Raw genomic sequence first — 15,829 nt, 5'->3', positions numbered from 1 at the left:
GGGACAAGGTCAGGGCTGCAGCTGGAGGCCTGCTCACATGGGCTGTGCAGACTTTGCAGGGGCCACGCTTGATCCTGACCTGGAAAGCTATCACTGGGTCTTAAGCGGTAGTAGTTGGGACGAAGTAAAGGCTGTAGCTGACAGCCCCCAGAGGCTGACTTCTAGGGTCAAAGCTGACTGCAGTGAGACCATCAGCTGGCGGACAGGTAGTAAGGGGGATGATCGCAGCACTATATGGGGTGTAGCAGTGCGGGTAAGAATTCATCGTGTTCTGTGTGTCCAGATAAGTTTCTAAAATACATCTTTCAGAGAAAGTAAGCGTGTGATTGGGTTACCAAGGAGTTTGAATCCACCAAGGACATTAGCCATGTGCAGGTGATTTCATCAAGAGCCAGTGGTAAAGACTAGAGCAGAGGAGAGTGGAGTCGGGGCAACATTCCTGGTGAGAGTCAGTGGAGTCGGGGGAACATTCCTGGTGAGAGTCAGTGGAGTTGGGGGAACATTCCTGGCGAGATTCATACTAGGAAGTGACAAAAGCGACGCAGGAAAGTTGAGTAGAAGTCAGATCTCAGTAAGAGTCCAGACTCCACTGAGATGACATTATCCAAGTAGGCCTCACATTCTCATTCTGGACCCAGATTCCCACCTACATAATGAGTGTGAAAAAACCGCAGTGAACAGTAAAGACTGAAGGCAAGCCAGCTATGACACCCGCAGCTGCCCAGAGCAGAAAGCACAGATATGTTGGCGCAGTGAATTCCTGGGAGCACTCGAGCCCACAGAAGCAGAGTGAACCTATTCCCCTTCAGGGAGCTCACCCAGCTCTGAGCAAGTGGCCTGGTTTGAACCCAGGTGTTCTAGCTGGGGAATTAGATTTGGGCATATACCGTTCTAAAGTGCATCTCATGAAGTGAAGAACCTGGAAAGGCAGGGAAAGTACTGAGATGGATCTCTCACTTCACCCGGATCTGGAATACAGTGGCCATTGTTTTTACATTCGTTTTAGAGTAGCAACCATACTCACCCCCTTTCTCCTTAGAGCTGGGGTTACCTGCCCGCCCTCCTTTTGGCACTTCTTGTTCTTGCTTCTCCTTCTTTTTTTTTTGTTTTTTTTTTGTTTGTTTGTTTGTTTTTTTGCATCAGCTCGGAGATGCAGGGTGTCTCTTGAGTAAATCATCTGCTTGAAGTTGTCACCTTGTCAGGTGTCCCGAGATCATGCTTAGTCTTAGTCCTGGCCATCATTGATCACTGATCACTGGCCCTCTTTCTCCCAAAGATTTGCCTAGTACTTGGCCAAGTTAAATAACTCCTCCTCACAGAAACATCTAAATTGCATGAGACTCTTACCAAATAACTCTGTTTTCCTGGGAGAGAAGCACACCTCTTGACTAATGGTTCAGAATGCAATCACAGGCTATGAGTAGTCCATAAGTCACCATTAATTCTTTAACTATGAAAATATGTAGAATTGGGGAACACAAGGCATTCCTAGAGAAAACTGTCTGGAGAAGGCCTGGATTCATTTACCAAAGAAGTGTATGTACTTGGCCACCTGGATACTGACAGGTTGCCCGGACAGTCCTGTTTCCTTCTCTGTTTAGATCCAGGGAGGTAACTAGCATGGTTTCCATGTGGGCCATTAATGATGTCACTGCAGTTTTATGAGTCACCGTGCTTGCTATGCCTTATGGCGCATGTTACAAAAGGAAATGGAAATGCAAACTTAGTCTTGGTGGAACCCCAAGTCCAAAGTGGGAAGCCAGAGAAAAGAGCAAAGGAGGTTTAAGAGGTACAGTGTCTCAGTGTGTCCCTGTTTTCCTGAGACAGCAACATTCTTGGGACTGAGTTCAGTGTCCCAGAGAGGAACTAGAAGGTAAACTCAACGAAGAGAATAGTTTTCATGGGAGCCAAAGACCTGAGTTTTTTCTTAGGAAGTCCAGAGGGACTTAAATTTAGTTCTTGGCTGAGGAAATGGGCTTTGGAAGCAAGTCTTTGGGAAACTAGAGTCCCTTAAAGCCGCAGGTTCAGTGTTCTCCGACATGGGCGAGCAGCCTCCGAATCACCTACAACCTGCTTGGCTCTTCCTTCTCCGCTCACGTTCCAGGTAAGGAGCGTTTTTATTTTTGAAATCCAGGTGCACAGTCAGGAGAAGGGAGAAAACAGTGACACCCATCTTTTTAATGAGTCTTGCTGCTGGAAGAGAAATTAGCATCACCCTGAATTTTCTGTGATGTCAGTTAAATGAAGGTGTTTTATAGCGCTTTACAACAAATTAGAATCAACCAAATTGGAAATAAGCCTGGCAGCTGGGTTAAGTAATCAGGTAAGTGGCCAGTTTTGCTATTTTTGCTCTGAGCCGAAGACAGAATTTGAATTTCTAATGTCCCAGAGGAATGGGATTCACACGTGGGGAGCCTGGGTCCTAGGGCTATTGTTTCAAGTGCTGGCAGGCAGCACATGCCGGCTTTGGAGTTGGTATACAACCTGCTAGCCACTCCCCTGGAAGTTGGCTCTCGTGCACACATTTGTACAGCAGAGGACACAGAGCCGTGTGTTTGGCTGAACGTTAGAGAGCAGCCAGCCTGGAAATAGATGTCCCAGAACAAAGCAGTAAATCACCCACATTAGCCGAGAGAGCTCGATGAAAGGAGCAAAATTCCTGTGACAATTTTACAGCCTCTCGTGATATCACCCAAATCAGTGTGGCTATTAGACCGTTTTAGTGTCTTAAGAACACAAGCGGCCATCTTTCCTCTCTGCAATTTGTGTATAGTCAGAGTGTCCTGACATAGTAAACACTGCCTTTCTTTGGTAGGCCGTGGTTTGGAGCAGGAAATCTCTCTCCGTGAGCCAGTAGTTCTTAGGCAAATGACTGATGATTTTAGTATCTAGATAGAATCTGTTCATGAAGCGCAGTGAGGCCAGCCTCATGGGTGTCAGGGGCCTGGGCTGTGACTAGGAGGTGTGTACTTGGGTCCAGTCGCCTGTGCTAACCAAAGGAAAGAGAAAGAGCGTGGGGGGGGGGGGGGTATAGAGGGGCGTGGGCGTGGGTAAAAACAAAACCTCATTGCTCAGAATGGAACTTGCGAGAGGGCAGTAAATGCCAATAAAATTAAGCTTATAATTGTGATTTATAAGAGAAATAGGCCATATCAAGTTGGTCATGTTCACTTTGCCCTCCTTTATAGCTAACAGATTAAATGAAATAAATCTGCAGAAAATTCTCATATCTGGGTTGATTCCTGTGTCGACCACAAAGAAAAACAAAATTTTCACATATTCCCTTCTGTCTTTTGCTTGAAACTCGTAGTGTGTTTCTATGTCTTCTCAGAGTCTCAGGTTTCAAAAAATTCAGAAAGAATTCAGATAATCAGCAGCTGAATCAACTGATAGTTTTTCTCAAGACATAAATATGACAGATAGGACCCCGCCCCTGCTGTTTTGATTTTTGTTCTGGTAGGAACCTCTTTCCAAAGGCTCCAGCTTGACTCTCAGCAGTTTATCCTCGAGGTTTGGGTGTAAAAAGGCAGCTTTCAATTTTCATCCTCTCCGCTTTTTGATAATTCTGCTCCTAAGTAGTACTTCAAGTTCACTGGGCAGCTGGGAGAAAACCTGCCCACCACCACAGATATCCCAGAGCTCTTAGGGACCAGGGCCAACCTCTGATGGATCAGCTGACACTGAGATTAGATCTTCAGGGCTGAGCTCTGCACTGACAGCCTCCCTCTGTGCGTTGACCCTGGTCCACTAACTCAGGTGTTCAAGGTGACACATCACCATAGAGACGGATGGATCACTGTGCCCTGAAAGCACAACGACCTGCCTGAGTTAGGAAGGTCATCTGCCGTGTTGGGCAGCGTGATAAAAAACGGGTGCAGAGACTTGAGTGGATGTATAGGCCAAGAGCGCCAAGCGGCTGACTGCTTGTTTCCCAGAGACCTTTATAACAAGCCCCTCCTCTTCTGCACCGCCCTCTCCAGGCTAATAATTTTCTTAGTCATGAGTTTTTAGAGAAAGCAACCAGTTGAGGCTCAGGAGCTGCTATCAGTTTTACTTCCCATTAGAAAGTAATTTCAAATTTTATTACAGGAAATGCAGGGTTGATGTACAGTGATTAATCCAGATGCTCACAGATAGGCGGGGGACAGAAATGATATGAATGGGCTCGGAAAGTGTCTGTATGAAAGCAATTTGGTCATTTATGTGGACTTTGTAATGCCTGTGAAAGAAATGATTTTGCAGTTTATTGCATCATTAGTCAAATTTTCCAAACCATCGATGTGAAAATCCAGCGTTATTAGAAGTAACGTGGACACTGTTTCTCTGTGTTTCTATTTTGCAGTGGCTGCTAATTTACAGAAGATTGTAGATGACCCCAAAGCTTTAAAAACCTTGACATTTAAGTTGGTAAGTGGGAAGGTGGGAACTGAAGTAATGTTTTTGTCATGCCGATACCCATGGAGAAAATCACATCATCTCATACCTATAATTTTGTTGCTGCTAGATTTGGGGAGGATCACATTTTGTATTCATTAGTCGCCTCTGCCACATTAGGAACGTTTTTCTGACCATGACTGGAAACTCTTGCTTCGTGAATGTAGGTCTTTCATCTCTCATCATACCATTGACTGTGAGTGACCCTTTGAGACTCTCGAAGCCCGTGGGTACCATTTTGCTCCAGAATCTCTCTGCATTGCACCCTGACCATACAAACAAAATTAAGCTGAATTCAGAGCACCCGTACAAAAGATTTCCTGGGTGAAAGCAGGCAGTTCTAATCTTTAAAAATAGAAGGTGATCATTGTGTAAACGGTTCAGGTAATTGGAAACATTGCAGAACAGCCCACTGAAGGCTAGTGAAAAGATACAGCATTCCATCCCAACCCTGAAATCGTGCCATCACAGTTTTGTAGAGACTAGATGTCCTAACAGTTTTTATGCAGAAGCACATTTTAAATCTAAGGAGAGGTGGCTGCAGGACATGGAACAGTAGGCATTCTGGGGTGTCTATGAAGCAAGAGTGTAGGAAGTCGAGGTCATCAAGACTGATACAGCTCCAAGAAATTTTAGCAGGCAGCGTATTCAGGCAGAATAAAGGTACGTAAATTAATCTCATCAAGGGCCAGTCAGAATGCCACAAGCAACTTAAGCCCTAGAGGACCAACATGTGACGACGCACAGCTAATACTGATGGCCTGCCTTTGTTGTTGTTCCTGGTGAAAATCAAATGGAAATTCTGCATGGCCACAACCGCGTCATGAATAACCGCAGTAAATGCGAGCCTGGTGTTAATGAAGTGTCTCTGCCTTGCTTCTTGTAGCATTTCAGAACATAAGGGTGCTCACAGGGTAGGTCTGATAAGAATAGAACACTGTATTCATTAGAGAGCATACTCTACCAGACACAGAACTTAGCTTTAGGGCTGTCCACTATCTCACCTCTATGGTGTTTGAAATTTGCCTGCAATTTTCTGAATGTGTTTTATTCATATGAGAAACTGTACCCCGTGTCAGCATTTCAGCCTCTTCTGAATATCCTTATTGGAGTGAGGCACTGTCTGAAGAACGTTTCCCTCATTTTGGATGTCTGGAGAGAGACGGTCACTTGAAACTTTTGTGCTGATCCATCCCCAGCACGTGTGAACTTCCTGCCTATAAAATAGTGACAGCCTCCCTCAGGAAAGGTGTCTTAGAAACAGTAGGAGCAGCTCTGCTCTCCCATCTCTTCTGGTGAGCTCTTGGGATTTCTGGATTCTTTCTCTGTTCTCTCTCACATGCTCAGCACCTCGGTAAGAGATACTGCTCTGCTTCCGAGACCTTTCTTCCAGACAGCAGTTCCTCAATGCCCAGGTCTGCATGCAGAACCGCAGCTCTAACCAGAGTAACCATTCCTGTAGTTCCAAAGTGCTGTGAGGATGTGAGTGGCTCCCTTCCTTCCTCTTCTCAAGCCCTCATCCCTGATCATCACGCAGAAGCCTTCTCTAATCTCATGCCCTGTGCACCGGCTATACTTCCTTCTGCTGCCCAGATTCTTTACATCTTGGAAGTCTGAGGCCTGGGTCACATAGTAGATGTTGCAGATTCAACTGTGGTCTAGCTCAGAGCCCATGTTTAAAATACCGTGTTCCCTTTCAGAGACACCCTTCCCCCCCCCCCCCCCAAGCCCATGCGTTCATGGATTTCTCTGCAGATTCTCCTTCTGTATGTCTGGAGGTGTCTGCTCTGCTTGAGATGGACTCTGTACCTTCAGGACTGAGCAGTGCTGCACAGAAGAGTCCTGGAAGCAAATCCCCTGCCTCAGATAGACAGGAAGCAGTGTGGGTACTCTCAAAAAAAAGAGTGATAGTGTTTCTTCCAGCCGTAGCTAAATCAAACCAATCTCAAGAATGGCCTTCTGTTCCTGTCTTTGCTCTCTGCCCAGTTCTTGTTAAGGCCTGAGTGGTTTCTTTGTTGTTATCAGCAGCCAGCCAGTTTAAGACCCACTCCACAGAGCTAAGTTGAACCACTGTTAGCTAGATGAAACTCAGGGATTCAGATGCATTGGCCTTCATTCATTAATTTGGCTATTTTATTTGAAGAATAAAAGATCAAAGCATCTCGGCAGTGGTGTTTCTCATGGCTGCTGCTGTTGTTCAAGGTCCTTTCATCTCTCTGCTGTTTACCATGATTTTAGTCCTTAGGAAGATGCCAGGGGCTGCGAATTGCCTGGAGAACAAAGGGCTTAACCACCTTGCTTCTTTCCCTTGCTGAATTCATGGGCCCCTACGGGTCCTTTAAAAAGCCCTGATGCCCAGGTCACTGACCAGGCTTTCGGCTTGTGCAGTCCAGGCTTGTAGAACTTGGAGGGCACTCCTTAATGTGCAGAATGCCAGCTGGAAGCACTCTCTCTGTAGATTGACCAGTTGCATTTCACTACCACCACTACCACCACAGCTTGGTTCGCCTTCCATTCTTACCTTGTGTTTCTAATCACTTAAGAAACCAGTAGTATAAATGCCAAAGTCGGTGCCTGCCTTTTGTCCTAACACTCGGGAAGTAGAGGCAGGCAGACTTCTGTGAGTTCAACGTGGATTAGGGTCTGCGGTAAGTCTTATCTCATAAATAATTATAAGCAATCAAACAAATGGCCCTATCTCATAAATATGAAGGAAGGAAGGAAGGAAGGAAGGAAGGAAGGAAGGAAGTTGGATTTTACTTTTGTTCAGTAAGATCTTTAACCTTCTTTGACAGGTATGGTTTCCCTGTTGTCATGGCCTGGGCTAGGGATCAGCTTCTTCTCTCCTTTTAAGGGAGTGTTTCAGCCAGGAGGCCATTTCTGCTTCAGCATTTCAGCATCCTGTGTCCTTGAGTTCGACACAGCCACACTGCTTTAGAATGGTTATTTTTTTAATTAGCCACCCCACGGTTCTGTAACATGGGTGAATTTTGCTGCTTTCCATGTGGAATTGTAAAAATTGTGTTAGTGAAAATGTGAATAAGGTATGTTTAATTTGCCCTTGGAAAAAACATAAATTGGAGTGCATGTAATTAGCATCCAGTTGGCCCCCATTTACATGAGAAGTGTAGATCTTCGTTGCGGAAATGTAATGCCATCATGTTCTTCGCAGATAGAGATCTCCTAAGCATTTTGATGATTAATAACTAAGGGGCTTATTTCTAGAGGCTCTCAGCTTAGGACTACTTGACTGCATTATTTCCTGAAATGCAGGTAAAGTGAAGTCAGAAACAGAGAAAACTGTTGAGAGTTTTGAGGACAAGGGTGAGATCGGAGGGACTCGCCTACTCAGATGGCCCACGTGGCAGCCCCCGTTTCTTGCGGAGACTGTCCAAATGTCGACCTGATAGAGACCACAGAGGTGGCTTTCAGAGCTTCATATTCTGCAGTAACATGTTCTAACTTCCTTCTTTCTTTAAGTGAACATTCAAAGTAGTAGGTTTCATTATAATATACTCATATGCATGTATCAATATAGTCTCTTTTTTATTAATCACCCTCTGCCACTGCTTTCTCTTTACCCTCTCATTTATTTCTGTTTTGGTTTCATGTTTGTGTCTCTGTCCGGCATTCTCTCCCACTGCCATGCGTGTGTGTGTGTGTGTGTGTGTGTGTGTGTGCATATATATATGTATATATATACATACACTGTGCATAGAAGAGAAAGCATGGTGTTTGTCTTTCTGAAATTGGCTATTGTGAATAAAGTATCAGTGGACTTTGATGTGTGAGTATCTCTGTGGTATGTTGACTTACTGTCATTTGGTATCTACCAGAAGTATTATAGATGTGTAATATGGTAATTCTAAGGCACATATGATTGAATTCTGAGTCCCCAGTGGGTAGGAGTATTTGAGAAATAGGAATGGTGTATTCTTATTGGTGGAGGTGTGTTGGGGGGGGGCTTTTTAAAAGCCTTCCATCATTTCTGGTATCTTCTCTCTCCCTCTTGCTTGTTGAGCTGTTCCCGTCTTCGTGTCTTTGTCCTGCTCTTATGGCCTCTAACCCTCTGAAACTAGAAGCCCACTAAATACTTTTATAATAAGTTGGCTTGTTGGCCATGGTGGTTTTTTTTTTTTTTCACAGCAATAGAAAACGAAGACAAAAACCCATCCCCAACCCCGGTGCTGGTTTCTGAACTGGCTGCACAGGTTTTCATTCCAGTGCATGAGGGTTGTTCTTTTCCTGTATCCTTGCCCACGCTTACTCTTGTTTGTTTCCTTGATGCTGGCCATTGTAACTGTGGGGAGATAAAATCTCAAAGCAGTTTTAATTCGCATTTTAGCATTTTCTTAATGATTAAGGATGGTTAGCATTTTTCAAATACCTATTGACTGGTTTGAGGTTTTGTTATGTAGCTTTTATCGTTGTTTGTGTATTCTGTATATGATTCCTTGTCTAATGCATGATTAGCAGTTTATCTCTTCCCGTTCTGCGTGATGTCTCTTCAGTCCTGTAATTGCTTGCTGTGCAAAGATTAATTTTGTAGAATCCACTTGTCAGTTCCTTAAACCTCATTTGGAAGCTGCGGTGCACTTAGTGTGTAGGTAGGCATCCGAGAGTCCCCGTGACCCTTCAGAAGGATTCCGGATGTCACAACACTTTCAGTCCCTACGAAGATGGCATTGTATTTCCACTTTGTTGATCTTGGTACAAAAGTCATGATAGATAAATCTCACGTTGTTGCCATAAATCAGGACAGACGCTTCAGTCCAGACTTCTAGTTACATCTCATCCCTGCGAAACGTCGAGTCAGTTTCACTTAGGACTGCTCCTAATGAGGCGTGGAGCAGTTCTGGTTTTATTAAGTTTCAACTTGAGGACGTGCCCATTTAATATTGTGTGTAATGAAATGGGGCCTATCATTCCTTTGGTATGCAGCGGAAGTACAGCGAGGGGCTTTGGGAAAAGCCCTCATGAATAGCTGCTCGTCAGCCAAGACTCTCACTACCCTCCCACCCATAAGAAACCATTTTTACTAAAAATACCTGACAAACTGTTGTCATATTCAGCCATTTTAGCAGAGCTTTCTTTTAATGATAACAGTAAGATTGACACTTTAAAACCTGACAGTATTTGTAGTCAGTAATAAACTGGAATTTTCCAATGGAAAGGGGATTTTGGAACATTTGTATCTACTGCTATATGGCAGCCCCCTTGCACCCAGCGGCTTTTCCCATGAGATTGCTGGTGGACCATATCAGTGAGTACGGTTTGTTTACACTTGATAGCATTCATATCGTGTCATGGAATAACCTTTAGAAGATCTATAAAACTGACGGCGCTTAAAAATCATACACAGATCAGGATGCACTCAAAGGGCAGAGGGGACCGATGGGTGTCGGTGAAATGTTGTGCAGAAAGTTCAGTGCTCCTGTTTCCGACTCCGTGCTGTAGGTAACCTTTCAGAGTCACCACTGGGAAATTCTCGATATCACAGCAGACAGTGTTTGGAAAAGCTCCTGCAACCACTCCCCTTTTTTATGTGGAGCCAGGTTTGACTCCCTGTACTTCAGAGTGAGCGGCATAGAGTCATAGAACAATCCCAGAGGTGTGGGTGAGAATCCAGCTGTCTCCAAGCCAGTTGTTAAAGAAGTTTGCAGAGTCCTTCCGGTCGTCCCAGGGTTCTGTTATTGCTGCTGATTCTTTGTGTGTGTGTGGGGTGGTGGGAGGCTGTTGTTTCTCAGGAAGATTTTAATTTATATTGCCATGGAATGAGTTCATTATTGGTTTTAATGAACTAGTCAGTAAGCAAATATTTTAGAATTGTGTTTTAATTTGTAAGATAATATAATAAATATAAGCTACACAAACATGTTTTGAATGTGAGGTTCTCTTACTTTCTGGGACCTGAACCCAGAGCCTCATGTATGATAGGTATGAGAGGGACCTCTGAGACATAGCCTCAGACATTACTTTGAAATATTTAAACAGCATATTTTAATAATGTCAAAATATTTTTTCATTTTCTCAGTTTTAATTTCTGAGGCAGTCAGACTGTACATTCAAAGTTTCTGACATAAACATATTTTTGGAGTCTTTAGTCATCTTTTTTTAACAGAAAGTAGTGCCGCTGAGTCCTACCAGAGTGAAGACCGTTTCCTGACAGGGCTGTGGTCCCTTGACTCTGAGTGTTGGACCATGGTCTCCTTGGTGCTTTGTAGATTAAGAAAGAATGAGATGGGCTGAGTACCACCTGGATTAGGGGCAGCGGCTGCATGGAAGGTGCCTGCATCTTAGAGAAGACCAGGATAAGGCTTTGTCCAGGAAACAGGCCAAGGCACAGCGTGGGAATTCAGGGAGACTCCCTGTGGGTGCCCGCGATAATTAAGGACCCACTACTAAACTGTCTCTCCCAGAAAAAGGACTCCATAGTTCTATTTTCTTTGAAGTCAGCTCAACCGTTGTGCATATTTTGGTCGCATTCATCCTCGTTTCACCAAATTTTGCCATTCTTTTGATCCTATCTCTCAGGAGCTCTGAAGCTCTTGACGGGCTTCACTGGCCAGCTGGTCATTTTGTCACCAGCTGTGGCAGTAGCTTTTCCTCAGTTGCTGTCACTCGCCTGCTTACTAAACCCATGGTTTCTGCTGCCAGTCAGGGAAATTAAGAAAGAGGTTCATGGGAGGCAGGGAAGAAGAGGGAAGGTGTCAGGGACAGGAGAAGGAACAGCCGTAATGGAGCAGGGAAATAAGGGGTGGGCGCGCTTCAGTCCCCAAGTGACAAATGTCACCAGGAAGTGTGCTGAACCGCCTGCTGTGCTGCACTTCAGGAAGAGAGGTGATGCGGAGACTGGAAACTGTCCTTCACTGAGTGGCACAGCTGTCAGGGGGTTAGAGGCGTCATTGGACAGGCACAACCTTGGTTCTTTGCTGTAAATGCTGCCTGATTTTACCCGCCGTCAAGGCACTGATTTGACATCAGCATAATTTACCCTGAACGTTATGTTAGAGACAGTTGGTAAATGTCTTCAGACACCAAAAATATAATTTGACTGTGTTCTTACTTAATGAAAAATGATACACTCGACAAAGGCAGGTTTCATGTACTGCTGCTTGAACATTATACACACAGAGTGCATGCTTAGCAGGTTAATGGTGGTGTTTGCCAAAGGGTATAAGAAACTGTTGTTAGTTGAAATCACTTAGCAGGTTTAACTCGGTGGTAGAGTGATTGCCTCGCAAGCACAAGGGCCTGGGTTCAATCCTCTGCTCCTAAGGGAGGGGAAAGTATGCCCGAAATCATTTAACATGAATTGAATCATTCATCAACCTCCCTCCCTTAGCATTTCTATAACCCCCAGTTCTGATCAGTGTATTATAAAGTGAAGATGAAACTTAAAAACAGTGATTTCCTCCCAGCATGTATGTGTCTGTGTGTGTATGTATGTGTATGTATGTGTGCCTATGCGAATGGGCTTGTGTGTGTCTGTGTGTATATGTGTGTGTATGTATGTGTGCCTATGCGAATGGGCATGTGTGTGTATGTATGTGTGCCTATGCGAATGGGCATGTGTGTGTCTGTGTGTATGTATGTGTATGTATGTGTGCCTATGCAAATGGGCATGTGTGTGTCTGTGTGTATATGTGTGTGTATGTATGTGTGCCTATGCGAATGGGCACATGTACTGACGCCCATATATATACATGTATGAATAAAAGAAATGAATGGGAGTGAAAGTAACAAATTAGGCTTAATGAAATGATCCCAGTAAGCAGTGGCTTATTATCAATATCTTCTGATCTTAAAGTAATAGAGATAATAAAGTTTTGACACACTATGATTTGAGCTAACTTAATGTGATTAAAATGTGTTGAAATAATAGGAATAAAATTTGACTGAAGGAAAGGATTCTGTCACAATACAGTGTTAGTCATCTTTTGCTGAAACAAAACGTCGCTTAAGAGGAGAAAGTGTTTACTTTTGCTAACAGATTTGAAGGTTCCTGTTTGTTATTGGTCAGTCCCATTCATTGATCTTGGCCCGTGGTGGGGTAGCGTATCATACTGAGAACGCACTAGTCATATGAACCCCTAGTCATACGACCAGGAAACAAATAGTAGGGAGAAGTGGGCTGGAATCTCACTTTCCCTTTTTAAAGGCACTTTCCCAAGCACCTAAGAGGTCCCACTTCGGAAACTGAGGCGGGTAGAATAGGAATTTCATCCCTGTGTCTAGGTGGGCACAGGACTGTTGTGATGGATAGCGATCTCACCCCACCTCTGCTGTTTGATTTCTCAGAATGTTTATCACCCAGCAACCGGTCAGTCTCTGATGCGGTCCTTGGGGTCTCTTCTTAAAGAGGAGCCGGTAACCCGGAGTGGATCGTCCCTCACACAAGCAGGGTTCTGAATCCAGCCCTGACGGTTTCTTCTTCCTCCCCAGGCTTCTGGCTGCGATGGGGCGGAGATTCCTGACGAAGTGAAGCTGATCGGGTTCGCTCAGTTGAGTGTGAGCTGATGGACGTCCCTTGCTGTCACCCTCATCTATCACGCCCCTCCCCTTCCAGCCCCCTCTTTGCCTCCTTCCCCCCCACCCCCTCGCTCCCAATTCCCAACAAATAAGAAGATTGTGAAGAGGCTGGCTTCGATGAAGTGGGATGAAAAAATAATAATTTTTTAAAAACTTCTAGCACTCTGAGTTCTGCTTTATTCTCCAGCAATCCACAGTATGAGAACAGGCGAACGCTACAGCTGCACAGATGTTGCTGATTTCTTTCCAGAAAGCTGTGTAATATCCCTGCAGTCCACCTGGCTAGCCCGTGAGTGAGGCGTCTGAAACACACTCAGGTGGTCCTGTCTCTTGGTAACAAAAGGAGTGTTCTCTCTGAAGCCCTTTTGCCTTCTATTGTATTTCTGTTTAATACTTTAATTGTACATCTGACAATACTGCCTCTTTTATGTTGTACTTAGAAATTAATATACTTATAAAATTAAGATTTATTAGCCAAACTTGAATTCTAGTTTTAAAACTGACTGTGAATTTTATTTTTCATATATTTATGCTTTCCACGCCTTAGCGATGAGGGAAACCGTTTGGGTTATACGCTTCTTGCAGTTGATCTCTTGTTATTTAAACAAACTTTCCAGGTCGATCTTTGGAGTATTTGTAACTTCTAATTTTTGAAATGACCGAATTAGGGATTTGGATGTTTGCGCTTTCGGTTTGTTTGCCTAAAATCCAGTTCACAATCCAGTTCGTCTCGTGGGAGAGGGAGGTGCCTTGCAAAAAACTTTCATAGTACGAATGTGCCTGAGGCTGCTTTACTCTGGAATAGTCTCAGATCTAAAATCTGCACTACGTGAGGTGGCATACTTAAATTTTGCTTCATCAGGACATTTAGGATACTGTAAACATGTTGCCATTCTGTTAGATTGCTGTCTATCCCCCTGTCTCTGATTCGGCTCTCCTGTGGTGATGGGATTTGATATTTTTAAGGTGATAAAAGTGACACCACCAGAACTGGAGTTCTACTTGAAACTCTGCGGCATACACAGATTGTGTGAAAAATAAGAGAAAGGGTTTTGTGCAATGACAAAAAGTTAAACTTGCTGTAAACGTTCAAGAATAAATATTTCCAACCCAAGAACCTTCTGCTTGACTATGTATTATGAACCTAGTAAACCTTAGGATTTTCAAATTTGGAGTCTACACCTTCAAGGAGGTGGTCTCCTGGGATGGTACCATTGCTCTTTCCTAGCTAACCCTAGATACGGCAGCTCTTCAATGTACTTTAAAGGCAAATATATATTACTAAGGGAAGAAGTTATTTATAATCGCCTTGTCATAATTGTTAAGGTGTTCTAGACCCATTTGCATACGATTTAATGTAATTCCATTCCATTCTATTGTTTACACAACTACTCAAAGATGACTGCAAAGGTAAAGGAAAATAAAAGTGTATTGCACAGTGCAGTTGTGTCTCCTCCTTTCCGTTCCTCCTCCAGCTGCCGTCCGCATCTCTGCAGTGCAGGTCAGCCAGCCCTGTCCTAAGATGCCTAGCACAAGCTGACGAGTGAGAAGTGCCCCACAGGAAGTAAGACATGTCTCTGCAGGCTCAGTCACTGCGCACAAGTTTTAACTGATGGACGGAAACATTTCACACTCCCTTTAGACAGACAGTCTCTGAAACCAGTGGGGCTTCCAGGGACAAACGAGTGCAATCCCTTCCAACTATATCTTCCTTCCCATTAGGACAAGGAATACTGAGAGAAGTCCAGAGTAGTTAAGTGACTTACCCAGGGTGCTTCTCAGAGCTGCCTGCAAAGCTGGGCACACTGGATCCTGGCTTCCTGACATAAAGAACAAGTTCTTAACAGTTTTCAATACAACTTGTAAGGACAGTCCCAGAAACTGGAGGTAAGTCCCTTTTGCCGAAGAAACCACGCACATTGGGCAAGAATAAGAACAGTCCCAGAGTTAAAGGTAAGTCCCTATTGCCGAAGACACCACACACTTTGGGCATAAGACACAGAGAATTTGAGCTAGAATTAATCTCAAGTCCTCCTCTTTGGAGATTAGCTTTTATAGTGCCGGAAGGTGCTATGTAATCTGCCAAGGGAGCAAATCATAGTCCTACCCAGCAGTGACGACTGTGAACCACAACAATGACCAGCATGGCAAGTGACCCCTAAAGGTGCAGTAGTGTAAACCAACAGCTCCCTAAGGGTGCTCAAGGCCTGCTTAGCAGGTGGGAAATCGTGCCTGTGACTAAACCTTCACAACACATGGTTAGGGAGGTCATGGGCCTCAGAGAAGAAAGTTGTTACTGCTAAACCAGCCCACGTTCTACATCCTTACCTATCCTCGGACCTACAATAAGTGTAGCTCTCACCTGTCATCAAAGAAGCTTCTTTTCGCTGCAGAAGGTGACCGTTGCAGAAAGCCACCACCAGGCAAAATGCAGGGAACACCTGGTGTGAGGAGCTCTTTTGCCCCAAGTGGTATTATGTCTTATAACTTGTATAACTATGTTTCAGGGATCATCCTGGAAGAGGACAGAAAGATTGTCAGAGCCAGAAGGCCAGGAAGTGCCTTCACAGGGAAGCTCCTCATATGGAATTTCAAAATGTTTACCTAAACAAGACCTGAGCAATTCCAACACTAGTTGACATCCCAGCATAGAAGGGAAATGTCGCAGGGCCCTGCAATGAAGGGGAACTACAAGCAATTAACAACTTCTGAGAGAGGGAGCATTAGCTTCCCCAGGGATGAGCCCCCTGATTGGTTATCCAGTTTACAGTGGTGAGCATCATATCCGGGCAACACATATGGACTCAGCCGATTAAATTTATATGATAACTCATTTAAATGTATATGTAACAATTGTTAGAGA

General features: G+C 44.3%; 1 protein-coding gene across 2 annotated transcripts in view; it reads left to right on the top strand.

Moving 5' to 3' along the window:
* Stk39 (serine/threonine kinase 39) overlaps window positions 1-14,403 on the top strand; it is a 249,286-nt gene extending 234,883 nt beyond the window's left edge. For both annotated transcript variants that reach the window (XM_041631541.1, XM_041631540.1), the window contains 2 exons: window positions 4,343-4,407; window positions 12,880-14,403. In XM_041631541.1, the coding sequence (XP_041487475.1) occupies window positions 4,343-4,407; window positions 12,880-12,954 (140 nt within the window). In that variant the 3' untranslated portion in view covers window positions 12,955-14,403. The remainder of the gene's footprint in view (window positions 1-4,342; window positions 4,408-12,879) is intronic.
* The last annotated feature ends 1,426 nt before the right edge of the window (window positions 14,404-15,829 follow it).

Source organism: Microtus oregoni, unplaced genomic scaffold, assembly GCF_018167655.1.
Source record: "Microtus oregoni isolate MIOR12 unplaced genomic scaffold, Mior012 000037F_ref0000500, whole genome shotgun sequence".
In the NCBI taxonomy this organism is placed as follows: domain Eukaryota; kingdom Metazoa; phylum Chordata; class Mammalia; order Rodentia; family Cricetidae; genus Microtus; species Microtus oregoni.
Note: the sequence above shows the minus strand (reverse complement) of the source record. Positions and strands in the feature narration are given on the sequence as shown.